Raw genomic sequence first — 19,753 nt, 5'->3', positions numbered from 1 at the left:
GAGATGCTCCACAGGGCTGCATCCTCCCTGTCCATAACTCCAGCAAAAGCCACCAGATTTCCTTTGTTGCCTTAATTATTTTTGCCAATCATGTTTCCCTTGGCTATCTACAGCCATTGTTGCAAGCCTTCAAGCTAAGTATTTGTTGTTTGTTGCTTTGTGTCATCTTGGGAAGGAGAATATACAATTCTATTTTATAAAATACAAGGACTCAAATGGGTGGCATCCAACTAAGTTCTATGTAGAGGAGACGAGACCTATTGAAATTAATGGACTTGAGTCAGTCTTCTTGATTAATTTGAGAGGGGCTACTCTAACAATGTATGCTAACACTAGACCCAATACAAATACTGAGGTTTTGGACCAAGAGTGCAAAACAAAGGCATAGTTTAAACTACATTCTAATGAAAGGATGCTCAATGGAGCCAGACACAAAGCATATGCTTGGTGGAAAAGCAACACTCCCAGTTCGGAGCTATCAGACGTAGGTTCCTTGTATGAAACCTCTTAATTTTAGCAGCAGAGACTGGTAGTGCTGAGAGACCAAAAAGATCCCCCACACAGAGCACACCCACACCCCCTGCTTTTTCTTGGAACTCCTGTTCACCAAGAGTTTTCTTTTAAGAAAAATAAAAACTACTAGATACAAAGAATTACCTCTGTCAATCACTCCTACCCACAAAATGACAGCATGTGGAATGAGAAAGAGAAGAGAAAGTTATAAGAAACGTCACAAAAAGAAGAAAACAAACAGATGTGGACAAAACATAAGCCCAGCCTTCCTTCCCTAACGTGGTGGCCTCCAAATGGGGCTAGACTAAAACTAGAATGGCTCTGCCAGTCCGTGGCTCTCTGGCACCACCTATCTTAGGCTCCCTGCCTTCTGCCCTACCAATCCCAAATGGACACCAACCATCACCACTTGGATATAACAGCTTTTGGGTGTTCCATTTAGGTTATTTTCTTTTTGTAATATTTTATTAAGTTTCCATTTTATAAAATTTAAATACATCCTTATTTATTATCCTTACTATTTGCTCATATCAGTTAATCGACTTCCCTCCCGCCTCATGGTTTTCATAATTCATTTCTAAGACATAGCATTTGTACCTCTTCCTATTTACATTTCACTTATTCTAATTATCAGAAATTTTAAATAAATATAAAAAGGTAATAATCATTGTCATTACAAGTCTTTTTATATCAGCCCTACTAGTGTTGTTAATTGTTTACAATTGTCCTTCAAATATTGTATAAATTTACTCCAGTCTTTTTGGAAAGCTTGATCACACTGGTTTTGGATTTTCCCGGTCAGCTTTGCCAATTCTGCATATTCCATCATCTTCATCTGCCACTCTTCTAACGGTATTTCTTGTTGTTTCCATTTTTGGGTTAAAAGAGTCCTTGCTGCCGTTGTTGCATACATAAACAATTTTTGATCTTTTTTTTGGAATTTCCTTGCCTACTGTACCCTATAAGAATGCTTCTGATTTTTTAACAAATGTATTTTTATACATTTTCTTTAACTCTTTATATACATTTCCCAGAAAGCTTTCACCTTACTACATGTCCACCACATATGATAGAAATTCCCTTCCTTTTCTTTACATTTCCAACATTCCTTATTTTTTTAAATACATTTTAGAAAGCTTAATTGGTGTCAAATACCATCTATACGTCAATTTCAACATATTATCTTTTAATGCACTACAGGCAGTAAATTTAATTCCTTCATTCCATAACCTTTCCCATCATTCTAATTGAATATTACAGTGGTACCTTGGGTTACACTGAACCTGACACTTCAGGTTACAGATGCTTCGTGTTACAGACTCCGCTAACCCAGAAATAGTACCTCAGGTTAAGAACTTTACTTCAGGATGAGAACAAAAATCACGCGCCGGTGGCACGGCGGCTAAAGTGGTGCTTCAGGTTAAGAACAGTTTCAGGTTAAGAACAGACCTCCAGAACAAATTAAGTTCTTAACCCGAAGTACTACTGTATAACCAAAATCATAGAATCATAGAGTTGGAATGGACCACAAGGGCCATCGAGTCCAACCCCCTGCCAAGCAGGAAACACCATCAGAGCACTCCTGACATATGGTTGTCAAGCCTCTGCTTAAAGACCTCCAAAGTAGGAGACTCCACCACACTCCTTGGCAGCAAATTCCACTGTCAAACAGCTCTTACTGTCAGGAAGTTCTTCCTAATGTTTAGGTGGAATCTTCTTTCTTGTAGTTTGGATCCATTGCTCCGTGTCCGCTTCTCTGGAGCAGCAGAAAACAACCTTTCTCCCTCCTCTATATGACATCCTTTTATATATTTTAATCTTTAGCCCATTGTATCATAACCACTTTAACTTCTTCATCTTTAGTATGCCATTCTAATAATAATTTATACATTTTCGACAATCATCCAGCAACTCTGTTTCCAGCTCGAATCTTATCGTTTCAAAGCCCATATTCTTTTTATCCCCATTAAACACATCATTTACCTGGTGATATTGCAACCAATCTGTCATTAAATCTTTTATTTCATCAAATGTTTTTAATTTTAGCTTATTGTCTACTTCTATCAATAAATCACTATATGTGGCCCACTTTCCTTTCATATTTACCGTATTTTTCGCTCTAGAGGATGCACATTTTCATCTCCAAAAATGAAGGGGAAATGTGTGTGCGTCCTATGGAGTGAATGCAGGCTCCTTGGCTTCGCGGTGACGCGCCTGACCTGGAAGCCGGAGGAGGAAGAGAAGGGAATCCTTCTGTTCCTCCTCCAGCTTCGCAGTGTCCTGGAAGCCAGAGGAGGAAGAGAAGGGTCTCCTTCTGTTCCTTCTCCAGCTTCGCTGAAGGGGCAGCACCTCTTCAGCGACGCGCCTGTCCTGGCTTCTGCCTTAGCCCTGCGCGGGCTAAGGCAGGGGGAGCCTTCATCCCGCTGCCCTGAAGAGGCTTGGCGCGGTTATCCCAGAAGCCAGAACAGCCACACGGTATCCCAGAAGCCAGATCCCTCTTGCTGTTCTGGCTTCTGCGATTCAGAATAACTTTTCTTGTTTTCCTCCTCCCAAAACTAGGTGCGCCCTATGGTCCGGTGCGCCCTATGGAGCGAAAAATATGGTAATCTCTTTACTGATATTGTTTCTACTGGTGAGAGCCACCAAGGAGTTTTCCGTTCCAACAAGCTTTTATATCTATTCCATACCTCATAAATTGATTTTCTTATCATGTAGTTCAGGAATCCTCTATGTACTTTAAATTTATCATACCATAAATAAGCATGCCAACCATATCTGTTATCATATCATTCTAAATCTAACAAATCTGTATTCTGTTATAGAATTCAATCTCTCAACCAGTATAGGCAGGACGCTTCATAATATATCTTCAGGTCTGGCAACAAGAATCCGCCTCTTTCCTTTATATAATTTATATTTAATTCTTCGTTTCTTCCCTTGCCAGAAAAATTTTGATAATATTTTTTTGCCACTCCCTGAATTGTCCTACCCAGCTGATCACTGGGATTGTTTGAAACAACATTTTAGGTAACACATTCATCTTTACAACCAATATTCTTCCCCAAAGGGATAATTTCATCCTTCCCCACACTTCTAAATCTCTCTTCATTCCAAATAGGTATGTAATTATTCTTAAACAAATTAATATTTTTTTCAGTTTACCGTATTCCCAAATATTTCACCTTTTTAACAATCAATATTTCAGTCTTGTGTTGCAACTCTTCTATCTTATCTCTATCTAAATTTTTAACTAACATTTTCATTTTGGCTTTAAGTCTAAAACCAGCTAATTGCCCAAATTCTTCCATCGTCTCCAGTGCTTCCGGTACACTGGATAAGGGTTCTAATGTTAATACAAGGTCATCAGAAAAAGCCTTTTAATTTATATTCTCTGGAACCAACTTTAATTCCTTTTACACTTTCATTCACTTTTAAGTTCTTTGTCAGGACCTCTAGGGCCGTTATAAATAATAAGGGTGACAATGGGCATCCCTGTCTTATTCCTTTTGTTATTTCAAAATTTTCACTTAAAACATTATTAACTATTAATCTTCCCTTGTGTTCTGAATATCTAGCTTCTATTCCTCTAAGGAAAGATTGCCCCATGTCCATTGATTTTTCTTCATAAAATACCAAGAGATATTATCAAACGCTTTTTCAGCGTCAATAAACATTAAAGCAGTTTGCTTATCATTCCTGGTCTCCAGATATTCTACCATATCAATTATATTTCTTACGTTAGCTTTCATCTGTTGACCAGGAAAAAAGCCTGCTTGATCCTCGTGTATCACCTCCTTCAAAATTTCTTTTAACCTATTTGCTAAGATACTAGCAAATAGCTTATAATCATTGTTTAACAGCGATATTGGTCTATAATTTTTAACTTTAAGTAAATCCGTATCTTGCTTTGGAATCAATGTTATGTATGCATCCTTCCATGTCATCAGAATCTTTCCTTTCATCAAGATATTATTTATTACTCCTCTTAAGGGTAATGTCAGTTGTTCACTCAATTTTTTGTAATATGTTGCCGTAAGTGAATCTGGGCCTGGTGCTTTCCCACTCTTCACTTGTTTTATAGCTGTTTGTACTTCCATATTTGTTATTAAATAATTCATTTGGTCCTTTTTGTCATTCGGAATCTTCTGTGATTTGTTCTGTTCCAGGTAATCTACTATTTTTTCTTTGTTCTCCTTTTATAATTCTTTATAAAATTTCTGGAAATTCTTCCTAATCTCTCTTGGATTTTCGATTATTTTATCTTCATTTAGTTTAGCTTATTCTACCATCTTCTTCCTTTCTCCATATCTAAGCCAATCCTTTGCTTTTGTACTACTAAAGGCTTGATTGAAACATCCCACCACCCTTCCAATAAAAGGATAGTAGAGACCTCTGGGTATAGGGCAGTATATAAATTCAATTAACAACAACAACAACAACAACAACAACAACAACAACAACAAGAAGAACAATAATAATTCTGCATGAGGCTCGGCAAAGAGACAACAACAACAACAATAATAATAATTCTGCATGAGGCTCGGCAAAGAGACGCTGCCATAAAAGCTTTCCAATTGATGTGCGGCATGAACAGCAAGGAAGAAGGAACAGTTCCCCTGAGGAACTGCCCTGCCAACCCCATCCCCATCGGGTCTGACCAGCCTCTTGTTCTCTGCCAGCTTATTTATGGCCTCAGTAGCTTTCCACCACGAAGGAGTGTGAAAACAGACAAAGATATTTTAACTATGGATCTAAGTCAGGGGTAAGGGAACTCAGGCCACACCCTCTTCCCCCAAGGGCATACCTCTCCCCAGCCCTGCACTGCACGCTCCCTGGGTGCTTTCGCCTAGCTGAAATGTGTCCCTCAGCTTTGATTGTGCCTCTGGCATGCCAGAATGATGACACTGGTACATGAGTGTGGGCATGAGTGCTGACCCCCACTTCATTTAATCCACAGATGCATGCCCATAAATGTATCTATATGTCTTCCAAAGCATAACGGCACATAGCACATACCGTTAGAACTCGTCAATAAAGGCTCACGTCCGGCAGAGCTTTAAATTTAAAGGGGCTAGCTATCGAAACCTCTGCTGTCAAATTTGTTGTGCCATAGCGCCCCTAGAGGTCACTTCAGCATAAGAGCAGGCAATACCTCTGGTTTCTAAGATTAAGATAACTCACTGCACCAATGTAACAAGCAGCTCAGCAGGATGGGGATACTTTCTATCTTAACCGGAAACAATTAATCAAGCTTGTTTAACTAACGAAATTGTGTATACATATCTATATCTATATCTATATCCATATCCATATCCATATCCATATCCATATCTATATCTATATCTATATCTATATCTATATCTATATCTATATCTATATCTATGAATGAATGAAATACTGTTTAAAACGGTTTTTAAATGCTTTATTCTGTATACAGCGGTACCTCGGGTTAAGAACTTAATTCGTTCTGGAGGTCCATTCTTAACCTTAAAACTGTTCTTAACCTGAAGCACCACTTTAGCTAATGGGGCCTCCCACTGCTGCCGCGCCACTATTGTGTGATTTCTGTTCTCATCCTGAAGCAAAATTCTTAACCCAAGGTACTATTTCTGGGTTAGCAGAGTCTGTAACACGAAGCGTCTGTAACCTGAAGCGTCTGTAACCCGAGGTACCACTGTAACTAACTTCCAAAATATCATGCATTCTGGGAAACTGCTGCCATCATAATAACCCCCTGAGCACGGGAGCAGGTAGGCTGCAATCTGTCAGGGGAAGCATTTGGGCAGGGTTTCTCCAACACAAAGGATATTAATGGAGGTGACTGATAAGATATGTAGCAACATTTGCCTAGAATAGTGATGGCGAACCTTTTAGAGATCGAGTGCCGAAACTACAACCCAAAACCCACTTATTTATCGCAAAGTGCCAACATGGCAATTTAACCTATATATCTCATTTTTTTCTGTGTGTTTTGTGTTTCTTCTTTATGACTGCTGTTGTAATAAATAATCCTTCATAAAAGTTCTTGCATTACATTCTTCATTACATTATCTTTCCATTGATATATAATTTTATGGTATAACTCAGTCCTTTTTTTCTTAAAAAAAAGTGATTAGGGGTACTCTCATATTGACTCAAGAAAATCACCACCAGGGGGAAAACAAATACAGTGGTGCCTCTCAAGACGAAATTAATTCGTTCCGCAAGTTTTTTCTTCTTGCAACTTTTTCGTCTTGCGAAGCACGGTTTCCCATAGGAATGCATTGAAAATCAATCAATGCGTTCCTATGGAAACCGCCTTCAGACCAGGTCCGGGGACAGTCTGTCCCCCGACCTCTTCTGAAGGCTGGGGGGAGGGGGAACAAAGGCTTTTCTTCCCACTGCCAGCCTTCAGAAGGCTGTTCTGAAGGCTGGCGGTGGGAAGAAAAGCCCTTCTCCCCACCTCCCACCCCGCAAGCTCCGGGGACAGGAGGGCTTTGCTGCCGACCCCCAGCATTTTAAGATTGCCCGGGACAGCGGAGAAGTCTCCGCTGTCCCGGGAAGGCCGGAGGGCGGGAGCAAAGATTTTTGCCCCCCGCCGGCCTTCAGAAGAGGTCTAGGACCTCTTCTGAAGGCCGGCAGTGGGCGAAAGTCTTTGCTCCCGACCGCCAGCATTTTAAAAGAGGTCCCCGGAGATTTCCCTATGGGTTTTCTTCTTGCGAAGCAAGCCCATAGGGAAATTCGTCTTGCGGAACGACTCAAAAACGGAAAACTCTTTCGTCTTGCGAGTTTTTCGTTTTGCGAGGCGTTCGTCTTGCGAGGCACCACTGTACAGTTCAAATTGGGAAAAATAAATACAGTTCAAATTGGGAAAAATAAATACAGTGGTACCTCAGTTATTGAACAGCTTGGTTCTCAAACTACTTGGAACCTGAACACTTCAAACCCAGAAATGAGTGTTCCGGTTTTGGAACATTTTTCAGAAGCTGAACGTGCTCTGTTCTGAGTATAACTTCCGTTTTGAGTGCCACACTTCTGTTTTCCTAGTGAGGGAAGGTGGGCTGGGCGGCAAGTGAGCAGGCACCTGCCACCCTCCAGCGCTGGGTCCCTCCACCGCTGCCACAACAGTAACCACCCCCTCCTCCAGCTCTGGCGGCCCTGACGCTGAGTGAGAAGGCTGGGCTGGAGGGGCAAGCAAGCAGGCAAGGGATGCCGCCCCCCGCCCCCAGCCTGCTTCTGCTTGCAGGCAAGTAGGAGTGGGATCAGGCTGCTCAGCTGGGGAGGCGCAGGCTCCCTCACACTTTCCGTTGAGCGCGACTGCACTCCCCTCAAGGGAGAAGTTTAAAGGAGCCCCCACCTACACATCAGATCCCCTGCAACCCTATGAAAGCAGCCAGGCTGAATAGTTGCTGGGGTTGGGGAAGGTGGAGGCAGCCCGAAAGCTGCACTGAGAGCTCCTGCACCACCTGAAGGCAGCCAAGCGCTCCTTAGCTGAGCTGCTCGCTCCCACTCCTACTTGCCTGCAAGCAGGAATGGAGGCGGGGATCTCTCAGCACGAAGCCTCCACTCCACTTCTGAGAGATCCCCGCCTCCACTCATGCTTGCACATGAGCCCTCCTCTCCTCCCACCCCCCAGCACAGAAGCTACGGCCCTGCTGGGGCGATGCCGCGCATACCCACAGAGAGGGCTCTGAGTCCCCTCTCTGGCATGAGTGCCAAGGGTTCACCACCACTGGCCTAGACGGACCAATTAATAGGATGTACTAATCCTGTTGATTGTTCACAATACCTTCTGAATGCAACTTGCAGAAATTATTCTGAATGTCAATGCCTCATGTAAATTCTTTCTGGAAAAGTGTAAGATCTGCAGTCCATAACTATCCTGATTGACACATTATAATTTTGACCAGACTGACCTACTGTAAACTACCCCCACCCCCAATTGGTGATGTATCTTTGATGTTTTCCTATGTGTCACTGATATATGTCATTTCACGAGAAATGTAAACCTTTAAAAGGCAGAGCACACTTTGTCTGGACTTCTCCTTTCTTTCCCTTTAGAGAGGTTGTGTCTTTGTTGTGACAAATTAACAACAAAAGGCTTAAGAGCCCACTTTGCTTTGGATATTTTCCTGGTTGTCTTTCTACACCGATTAAGGAACCTCAAAGTACCTCAGGCCAGTTCTAAAGTGAGCACTGATTTCATGTATCAACACAGAGTGGCATGTGAGCATGTGTAGACACTGGCCTGCTGTACAGTAGGGATCATGTCAATTTATTGGTCTGCTTACTTTTCCCTCTGGCCCTGCCCACTATGAGCATGTGGCCCCCAGAAGGCTACAAGAAGGAAATGCAACCCTTGGGCTGAAAAAAGTTCCCTCACTGCTCTCCTGGGGGTTCAGCAAAACCAAGCATACACACCTCAGGACACACACACACTCTAGGGTCTCACGCAGCCACTGAGAAACACTTACCATTGCCCACTGCCTGGCTTTGATCCTCATTTGGGTGTAGCTGCGCTCTTCAGCATACAGGGCACCCATGAATGAGCCAATGGAGGTGCCACCAATCATGTCAACTGGGATGCCAGCTTCATTCAGCGCTCGGATGACACCCACTTGGGAACATCCTCTGAAGCAATGCAAGATGGGAGTTACAGGGGGAGAGATAAAATGTACATTAATAGAGAAACCAGTCAACTGTAGAGAAAACCTAAAATGGCAGCTGTCAAAAGAAATGTGAGACTCCTCTGGCTGGAGAGGACTTCAAAAGTTAGGCCTGTGGTCAATACACTTTAAAAAAGAGAACTGACACCCAATACATGCTATTTCAGCACAACAAAAAGCATTACTCCAGGACCTCAAGAAGATTATGCAAAACACTCACACGTATAAATTGTGTAAGATGGTGAAGATTTGCACAAAACTATTCTCTGTCCAGGAACCCCACCTGCTAAGCTCATACTGACTGGGTTCAATCTAGGGGAGGCTGGATTGCACAGCTGGATCAGTGGCCGCTGATATTGACATTTGCTATTTAGTGATTTGTTATAAATTGTTGTGTTCTTACTTTAAAGATTGTGAGATTCTTTTCGTCCTATAGCTTTTTTTTGGTATTTCTTCTCTTTTTTTGTTTGAAAACCACATTCTGAGTTGTGCATAGGGTAGTATATAAATAAATTTCAATCTATAAAAATTAAAAATAATATTGCATTGACTTATCCTGCTAAAAAAGAGGGCAAGAAAGCAACAGCCCTGCTCTCGTGAACACTAGAACCCTTATTCAGCAGCTTCTCTGGCTTGTGAGATTTCAGCAGGTGCACAAGCCCTCTGAGCAGAACTTCGAAATCTTGATAAAATCAAATTTGCTGAGATCAACATTCAGAAGCTGAAATCCACACCCAGCACAAGATTCCTAGGCTTTACTTCTCTGCCCCAGCTGCATACAAAAACCCCAGCCCAGGATGCAATTAACTCGGTGGTGCGGAGTGGGGACACTCTGTATATGCTCAGTTTATCCTCCCTAGGTCTTGACATTGAAGATGGACAACAAGGCTAAGCTGTGGTCCAAGATAAAAAGAGGGTCCAAGATAAAAAGAGACACCACACCAGGTTTAACCCAGCTCTTGTGCAATAAGGCCCAAGATAGATACACAACAGGTGCTGGGGTTAAACCTGGGACCTTCTGCAAGCAAGGCAGATGCTCTGCCACTACAGCCGTACCTCTTAAGATTCTAATCCTCATAGTTCCGAATTAAACAGGGAGTAGGATACTGTCTTACACCAAGTCAGTTCTGTGGTCCATCTAGATCAGTATTATCTACACTGAATGACAGCAGCTGTGAATCAGGTAGTTGGTCTATCCTAGCCCTACCTAGAGAAGCCTAGGATTGAGCCTGGGACCTCCTCCATGCAAAGCCACAGCTCTACTACTAGCTATGGCCCTTCCACCTAAGACAGCTGCCTCATGGAAGGACCAGCCCTGAACATGTCCCTAGTCCTCCTCATCCTGTTTTAGAGTAGTCCCAACAGGCCTATTGGCAAGATTGGCCTGGCCCACGCTGACCTCTGGCCTGGCCATGTCAGTGTGCTCCCCTCTGCACCACACACCTCACAGCTTCACAAACAGTAGAGTTGGATAGACACCAAAATCCAGCTTGCTCCCCCCTTGGATAGTTGTTTTCGCTTAGCAGACATGAAACGTTGCAATTTGAGCACAGTTATGTGTTGGGAACTGTGACAGGGAAAGCAAGGGGGGAGAGCGAGAGAGAGCGAGAGAGAGTGCACTGCTTCTGTTCTCTATCATGACAAATTGCAAAAAGGGAAAAAAGAGGTAATTACCATGAAGTGGCTGACTGGAAGGAAGAAAGAAGAAGAAAGGAAGAACAGAAGAAAGTATCTCAACGGTAATTGTTACCTGAGACGCCTGGCAAAGTTGCCTGTTTCGGGAACATAAAGTAGCAGCGCCCCCCCCCCCATCACCACGGAGAGGCTGTCTTTTGCCTGTCTTATGTGCCGCTGGCTATGGTTCAGCAAGAAAGGAAACCAAACAAAAGGAAAATGCCACAGTTCACTGTGAATGCCAAGTGCCTGTCAGAAACAGGCAGCCTCTCTTTCAGGGTCCAGGAATGGCTTTTAAAACATTTGCCCCCATCTCATCCCCCAAAAATAATAATATGGGGGATGGGGTTAGTGCTTGCATCTGAGACCATGTGTGGAGCATGATTCACCAAGCAGAGCAGAATGTGGCGCTGGGTGTACTGGAGTCTGTGCTTTAAATTTTCAGTCTGGGGACTGGGGAACTTTTAGGGGGCAGCATGCCAGGGGTGAGCAGAGCCAGCAAGAAAATAGGTGGGGCAATGAATGCAGAATTTACCTCTGTACAGTGGGCTGCCTAAACCCACTCCCCCTACCTCAGTCAACCATCACTTCAGATAAGAGGCATTATCCAAGTCTCAAGGATACATCCCAGCCAGGCAAAAAACACATGGAATAGGAAGCAGGGCCAGAAGGATGTGGGACCTGGGAAGAGTCCCAAAGGTCAGGCAGAGAGGCCTGGAGGTTTAATTTGCCTTCTGGGGACTGAAGTTAACCCTAGTGTCACTAAGCCCAAGAATGTGCAACTGAATTAGCTGCCTCCTGAATTATTCTTTCTCCTGCTTACATGGATTCCATTTTTCTACCCTTCCTCTGTGATGAATTTCAAATCAGAAACCTCTTCAGGGCAAGGGCTGCAGACAGACCATTCATTTAAAGTACATGGTTTCCCTCAAAGAGTACTGGGAAATGTAGTTTAACCCTCACAGAGCTTAGAATTTCCAACCCCGTTAACAAACTAGTGCCTATGATTTTTCCTGGGGAGTAGGGCTTTAAATGTATGGTGCGTACACAACCTAGCACTTTGCAAACCTCTATATCGTAGCAATTATAAAGCCTCATTATAAAGCCTCATTAAGTTCCTCAGAATTTATTGTTATGAGCGAGAGAGCATGCATATACACCCATTGGCAGACATGAGGCTTTAACAAGCAGTAAAAAGGTAAAGGTAAAGGACCCCTGACAGTTAAGTCCAGTCATGGATGACTCTGGGGTTGCGGCACTCATCTCGCTTTACTGGCCGAGGGAGCTGGCGTACAGCTTCCGGGTCATGTGGCCAGCATGACTAAGCTGCTTCTGACAAACCAGAGCAGCGCACGGAAACGCCGTTTACCTTCCCACTGGAGCGGTATCTACTTATCTACTTGCACTTTGACGTACTTTCAAACTGCTAGGTTGGCAGGAGCTGGGACCAAGCAATGGGAGCTCACCCAATCGTGGGGATTTGAACCGCCAACTTTTTGATCAGCAAGCCCAAGGGGATCATTGGTTTAGACCACAGCACCACCCACGTCCCTTAACCTAAGCACAGAAAGAAATAATGCTTCCTTCCCTAAGAAGTGCATAATCTGAGCTATAACAGAGGAAAGGGTGGGGAAGAGAGGCCAGGGCTACAAGGTGGTGATGGTGGGAATGGGAAGAAACACAGTTACATGTCTATTTCAGTTGAAGATGCAGAAGCAGCACTTGGCTGCTTTCTAAATTAGTTATTTATTTAAATATTTCTATTAACCATTTCCAGTGCGGTAAATCCATTAAAACACTGCTAGCACACCAGCAGTAAATCCTGTTCTACTATGGCATTAGAGGGGAATACAGAAAACAGAGGAGAAACAAAGGAATATATATGTATTTTTTAAAAAGAGTGAAGTAGTACAGTAAGCCTGCAAGTTACATGCATTTAACTTGTGTGCATTCAGCTTTACGCATCTGGCAAACAAACAAACAAACAAACAAATAGCAGGTGGATGTCCACGGGAAAAGACCTGCCATTGTACAATATATGTTTCTATATGTGATTTTGGCTTTAGGTGCAATCCCTGGAACGTAACAGCCACATGTCACAGGCTTGCTGTATATTAAACACAATTTGAGAAGGGCTGCGTATCAGTGGTGGAGCATATGCTCAGAAAATCCCACGTTCAATCTCCAGTGGCATCTCCAGGGAAGGCTGGAAGAGACCTGCGTCTCAAACTCTGGAGAGCTGCTGCCGGTCTGTGTAAACCACTGAACTAGATGGACCACGGGTCCTAATTTAGCTTAACACAGCTTCCTGTGTACCTCATCAGAGGAACATCAGAGGAAAGGAAACAGCCGAAGGATAGAAGTAACCCTGAGAGCAGGTGACCTACCACACAGGGGTATTCCAAAGACAAATAAGGCGGGAGAGAGAGACTTAAAACAGTTTGTGGAGAGTGCTAGGAAATATGGTCAACAAGATATGAGAAGGCCTTCCAGGTCTTTTTGAGATTCTGATGTTCTCCTGGGTTGATTTCAGGGCCACCCTCACCCCTAATTACACAAAGCTACAAACGCTGTCTCCCTCTCCCGCTCCCATCAGCTTGAAGCCAGAAGGGAAGGAAAAGTGGGATATTTAGAACATTTAACAAAAGGAGGGGAGGTATAAATACACATCTGGGCTGGAACAAATGTGTGGGCGATTTTTTACTTATGGCATTTCTCCCAAACCCTGGAACAATCAGTGAGGGACTTGCAGCTAAGTGTCAGGGGACTAATTACCCATATGAAAGGAGAGGAGACAAGAAAATTCCAAGGTTCATTTCAATTTAAGGCGGGATGCATCAGCAAACACCCCCCACACCACTTCTGCAAGTGCCGCAACCTCCTCCCCCAAGGACAAAAGGGAATGACATTTACAACCCAGAGCCAGCAGCCCTAAATGATCCTGAATGGTCCACCAAGGATATAACAGGGGCAAACATCACCTCTGCACACGGCATAGTTGATGAAAGACATGGGGAGGCGAATGGGGTGTGCAGAGAACAAAAGGAAGGCATGGAGTTCCTGGAGTCGCAGGAGCCCAGAATTGCCCTTGCATGTCTCAATGCCAGAAGAGACTTCTCCAAAAATAACCTGCACACCAGTACAGAACTCTCCGCTTGCACACAGAGGCACTGTTTAGGATCAGCTGTCATAAAGATGTGTTGGGAGGGATCTGCTAGGTTCAAGGTTGAAGTGTTAATCTTCAAAGGGCTATTTTATTTAATTGTAACACTGATATCCCAGCTTTTCCTCCAAGGAGCTCATGGTGGCAGACATGGTTCCCTTCCTCCTTATTTTATCCTCACAAGCAGCTTGTGAGGTAGCTTAGGCTGAGAGACTGTGACTGACCCGATGTTACCCAGTGAGTTTCATGGCTGAGTGGCAATTTGAACCCTGGTCTTCCAAGCCCTAGTCCACAGACTAACCACAACACCACACTGGCCTGAAAAACCTGGCCCCAAGGCACTTTAAAGGGCTATCTGATTCCTTATTCGGCACCTCAGTCACAGAGAACTTCTGATGGGTACTTTTTGTGGTTCCCAGGGATAGAGTCTTCAGTGTGGCAGGCTCTGCACTGCAGAACTCATTGCCCTAAGAAGTATGGTGGAAGACACCTCTGCTTTCCATTCAACGTCTTTTAAAGAACTGTACTGTTCCAACAGACCTTGGGAATGTTCCCTTTTTTTAAAATTGACAAGCTTTAATGATATGATAGTGATGCTTTTACAGGCTTTATTATTGCAGCACTGTGTATTCAATGTTGTAGAATCATAGAATTGTAGAGTTGAAAGGACCCTCAATAGCTATCTAGTCCAACCCCCTGGAATGTACGCTGCCTTGTTATGTTTTCTATGGAAGAATTGTTTGTAAATAGTAAATTAAATTAAAATGTATGAATTAAGTCAATAAATTCGAGCCAGGATATCTGGTAGTTATAAAGGTGGAACCAAACCGGGGGGGGGGGCACACAAAATCCCGCCAGTTGCTGCAGTCAGTGAGTTATCTGGAGGGCCCAGAGAGGCACCCTCCACTAAGCAAAATGGCCCAATGGATCTGGCAGCCTCCCAGTAGCCCAGCCCCAGAAGGATCTCAAACTGCTTTGGCCAGTCTTACCGAGCTCCGCCTCCTCCAAGCACTAAAGCGACCGCATTCCCTGTCAGGACACGGGCCAGCCGGGAGAAGTCTGAATGTCTGTCCGGAAGCTTCTGAAACACCCTCTCGTACAGTTCTTTCTGAAGGTGAGAAAGAGAGAGGTGGTCAAGGCCATCTCAGATCAAGCATACGGAAGAGGGAACTTTGTGTATATTTGAGGAAAGGGAGAGGATAGCTCCCCACTGTTTCAGAAAGAAAATCTCAGGTTGCAATGTACTGTTGTCTTAAAAAAATAAACCCACAACTAACTGATATAATCAATTTACGTCAAAAGAAAGAAAAACGAACCCCCAAATACATGGAGTTGTATTCAGTGTTAAGTCACAATTCCCAGAGTAATTTAACAATCAATCCCTCTTCCCAGGGGACCCTGGGAATTGTAGCTCTGTGAGGGGGATAGGGGCTCTCCTACCAAGTCTCAGCACCCTTTGCAAACTACAGTTCCCAGGATTCATTGGGGGAAGCCATGATTATTTAAAGTGGCACCACAGTATTTAAAGTGGCACCAATGTATGGTGCTTTTTTGGGCCTCTGACACCACCTTATACAATTCTATGCCAGCCTAAGCAATGAGCTGTCCAACTACTTAAACACACACCACAAAGTGTGTCGTTTTCTGTTAATTTGGGCTGCAATCGAAATGTTTGCTGAATCATTCACAATACCAGTTTTAACATGAACCCACCCCAGGGAAACCAGCTGTGAGACCAGTCCCCCCCCCCCGCATCATCATTACACAACTGCATTTGAACATTCCAGCCTTAGTCAGAATGGATCCCTGGATCCCTCTAGGCCAGAATTGGAGAGCCACTGCCAGTCACACACAAACCACAGGGGAAGGGAGGACCTTTCTCAACCTAACTGGGCGATAGCACTGACAACTGAACCTGAGACTCTGCCATGCAAAGCACTTAGCTGTGGTCCCAGCCTAAAGATAAAGTAAGATTCTAGTCCACATGGTTCTGAATACAGTGGTACCTCGGGTTACATACGCTTCAGGTTACATACGCTTCAGGTTACAGACTCCGCTAACCCAGAAATAGTGCTTCAGGTTAAGAACTTTGCTTTAGGATAAGAACAGAAATCGTGCTCCGGTGGTGTGGCAGCAGCAGGAGGCCCCATTAGCTAAAGTGGTGCTTCAGGTTAAGAACAGTTTCAGGTTAAGTACAGACCTCCGGAACGGATTAAGTACTTAACCCGAGGTACTACTGTAAAGAGGTGGTTTTAAATAGGGATCTAAGAAGCTGCCTTATCTCAAGTCAGAACATTGGTCCATCTAGCCCAGTATTTTCTACATTGACTGGCAGCTGCCCAGGGTCTCACCCAGGGGGTTCTTTCCATGATCCCACCTGCAGACGCTGGGGGTTGAACCTGGAACCTCTGGCACGCAAAGCATTTGCTCCAACACTCAGCGATGGTCATTCCCGTTTATTGACAGCATACAGTGTTCCATGTATGTCGCTGCAAGTCATCTTTGCAACAGCTACTGTGATGCAGGCTGGTGTTATTAGTGACATATCCCAAAAATGTATTGAGCGGTTCAACTAATGTATCTACTGGGCTTACAGCCAAAATGAGATTTTGCACCTATGCTTCACAGCTCAGTCTTTGCTGCTGTGCCCCTTGTCTTGCATCATTCCTAAGCTTTCAATCTCTCCTTCCTCTGTCTCCAAATCCAGCAGTGACAATACCACACATGGACTGTCCTGGCTTAACCCCAATGAAGAACTTGAACTCAGAGTGTGGTTTCTACTCAAATGCTTAATGCTCAGGCTGGTGCGATACATGGGTGAAACGCTGTTCAAAGGCACAAGGAAAGACTTTGATCAAACAATGGCATGCTCCCTGAAACCCTGTTATGAGGGAAAGGGGAGGGGCACAACTTAGCGGAGCCAGCGGTTCTGAGTCTTAGACTGAGCAAGCAGCCTAGCACTTTTCCAAGAAGAAGGAACCAGACCCATCCGTTCCATGCCTGTGTTGGCAGTCCCATGACCTGGGTGACAGAGGGGAGGCATTACTGCCTCCTCAGAGCTGGATGGGACAGGAAGAGTAAAACGCATGAACACACATGAAGGGTGGGACTAGACATGGTTTCTGCTAACTCCAGAGGTAGAGCTGGTGGGGCAACAGACAAAGACGATGAGCCCAAACCAGCCTCTGGCAACTCCAGAGATGAAGCCCATGCCTCACACTGTAGAGGACTGGTGGAGAGATGGGATGAAGCAAGGGAAATTCCCCCCACATACTAAGACCTTACCTAGGATCCTCTTTCTTGGGCTATCCCAGCCTGGGGAGAGACCTTCCGAACCTACTAGATCCTTCCCAGAGTCATCCACTGGCCACTGCTCTTTTCTGTCCTGCCCTTGCCTGATGGGCAACCCCTGCCCTCTTCCACACACTCAGGGTCTATGGCACACACATACACAATGTACATACACTTTTCAGTTACATGAGTAATATTGTCCAAATAAGCAGTACAATAATGCTGATTTACTGAAAATGAATTACTGTACTCCTTTATTGAATGCGAATATAGCTTGTTAAACTTGGCAGATTCAGCACTTTTCACCTGGCCTATTTGCCATTCTCTTACACTGGATATATAACCCTAATCACTAACATCTGTCATATAAAATCCATGCTAAGCACATCATATATCATTTCTCTGTGTTCTTCTCAGTGCTCTCTTTGCACCTGTTAATAAAGGACAGAACCTACATCAGCTTGAAAGCATGGGTTTGGACCTAGTGATCATCCTAAACAGCAGAGCCACTGAAATTAATAGGCATGGCTATCTTGGATCAATTCATTTCAGTGGATCTACTCTGAACAAATATTGCATAGTAATCCGATATTTTGCAATTTCTTTATTGGTTTTAAACTCAACACACAGCATAGGAACATAACACTGTCAACATTTTTTGCCATGAAGACTGATCCCTACACTTCTTCTTTGGCAATCACTCGTAGCCGAGTAAGACCAAGAACATGGTCTTAACAGTAAGTGACTGTGGAGGCCAATTCTGGATCCACACTTCCTTCCACAGTGGGGACATAGGTTTCCAGGCAGCAGCTGATCATAGTGAGGGTTTGCCAAATGTGCCTTCCTCTTAGCACATTTCTCCCTTTGGTCCTGAGTTCGAGCATCTTCAAAGACCATGACACCTTTGGTAAAGGCCGTTCTCCGATTGGAGCACTCGCAGGCTAGTGCTTCTCTGTTGTCTGTGTTTATACAACTTTTTTTTTAGATTTGCCTTGAGAGAATCTTTAAATCTCTCTTGTTTATCACCAGCATTTTACTTTCCATTTTCAAGTTTGGAATAGAGAAGTTGCTTTGGAAGACTATAATCAGGCATCCGAACAACATAACAAAGTTGATGTTGAAGAATCATTGCTTCGACACTGGTGATCTTTGCTTCTTCCAGTACACTGGCAAGTGATATGTAAAATTTTTCAGAGATACCATTAATGGAATCTTTCAAGGAGTTGGAGATGGCGTTTATAAGTGGCCCACATGCATGCACGCACGCACGCACGCACGCACGCGCGCACACACACACTTGATGGCTGCTATAATCAGGCCAGCTAACAAGCATACAAAGGGGACCATACGTTATTCAGGAAAAGAGGGTCAATTGCTTCTGAGTAATTAAGCAGGAAATAAAACAGCTCATCAAGGATGCCAGGAGGAAGCGGGGTGGGGGGAGTGCAAGGCTTGGTCTGATCGTCTCACACTGTGCAATTGCCTGACATGACAGAAGGCCACCCTAGGGTGGGTGTGGAAGGAAGGGATAGTGAAGAAAACACACACACCCCTCACAGAAGGTCCCAGATTCAGTCCCTCCCTTCTCCAGCAAAAAGAAGAGGAAAGAGCTTTTACCTTATTAAGACCCTGAAGAGCACTCAGTCAGAGCAGGCAATACTGGCCAAAGTGAAGATGGTCTGCTCTGTTACAAGGCAGCTTCTTCTGCACTTATGATGCCCACCTTAAGTAGTAGCTGATGGATCAGGCCAAAGATGGCCCATCTAGTTCAGCATCCTGTTCTCTTTTATATATATATATAATTTATATTTTATTAATTTTCCATACATTCATACCACATTACAATTTCTATTAAATTTTCCATTTTTGACTTCCTTCGGCTTCTCTGCCATTCATCCAAATTCTAACTTCTTTAATTACGCATTTCCAAATTTTGCTATTGCCTTTATACCTACCCCCCACTTCTATTTTGCCTTTTTACAATATTTCTTATACTGTTACAGAGCTTCTCTAAATGCCACTAGCGTTATTCCATTATCACTTATACATTCCCAGTATTCAACTAATTTTCCCCAGTCCTCGATGAACTTTTGATCTCATAGATATCTGATCTTCCCAGTCAGTTTATCAAGCTCTGCATGGTCCATCAGCTTCATTCTCCACTCCTCCAACGTTGGTATTTGTTCTTGTTTCCATTTCTGGGCCAGTAATATTCTTGCCGCTGTTACTGCATATTGGAAAAGTTTATGGTCCTTTCTATTTATTTCATTACCGACAATTCCTAAAAGAAAAGCCTCTGGTTTCTTAACAAATGTATATTTCAACATTTTTTTCAGCTCATTATATATCAACTCCCAGAAGCTTTTCACTTTCTTACATTCCCACCACATATGATAAAATGTACCATCTTTTTCTTTACATTTCCAACACCTCTTACATGTTTTGTACATTTTTGCAAGTTTTACTG

General features: G+C 43.7%; 1 protein-coding gene across 8 annotated transcripts in view; it reads right to left on the bottom strand.

Moving 5' to 3' along the window:
* The window catches only part of PNPLA7 (patatin like domain 7, lysophospholipase), a 100,635-nt gene that overhangs the window by 18,623 nt on the left and 62,259 nt on the right, over positions 1-19,753 (bottom strand). For all 8 annotated transcript variants that reach the window (XM_083485507.1, XM_083485508.1, XM_083485503.1 and 5 more), the window contains 2 exons: positions 14,985-15,103; positions 8,967-9,123 (listed from right to left, as the gene is read on the bottom strand). In XM_083485507.1, coding sequence (XP_083341633.1) covers positions 8,967-9,123; positions 14,985-15,103 — 276 coding nt within the window. The remainder of the gene's footprint in view (positions 1-8,966; positions 9,124-14,984; positions 15,104-19,753) is intronic.

The sequence above is a fragment of the Podarcis liolepis genome (assembly GCF_965112155.1).
Source record: "Podarcis liolepis genome assembly, chromosome: Z".
Lineage (NCBI taxonomy): Eukaryota > Metazoa > Chordata > Lepidosauria > Squamata > Lacertidae > Podarcis > Podarcis liolepis.
Note: the sequence above shows the minus strand (reverse complement) of the source record. Positions and strands in the feature narration are given on the sequence as shown.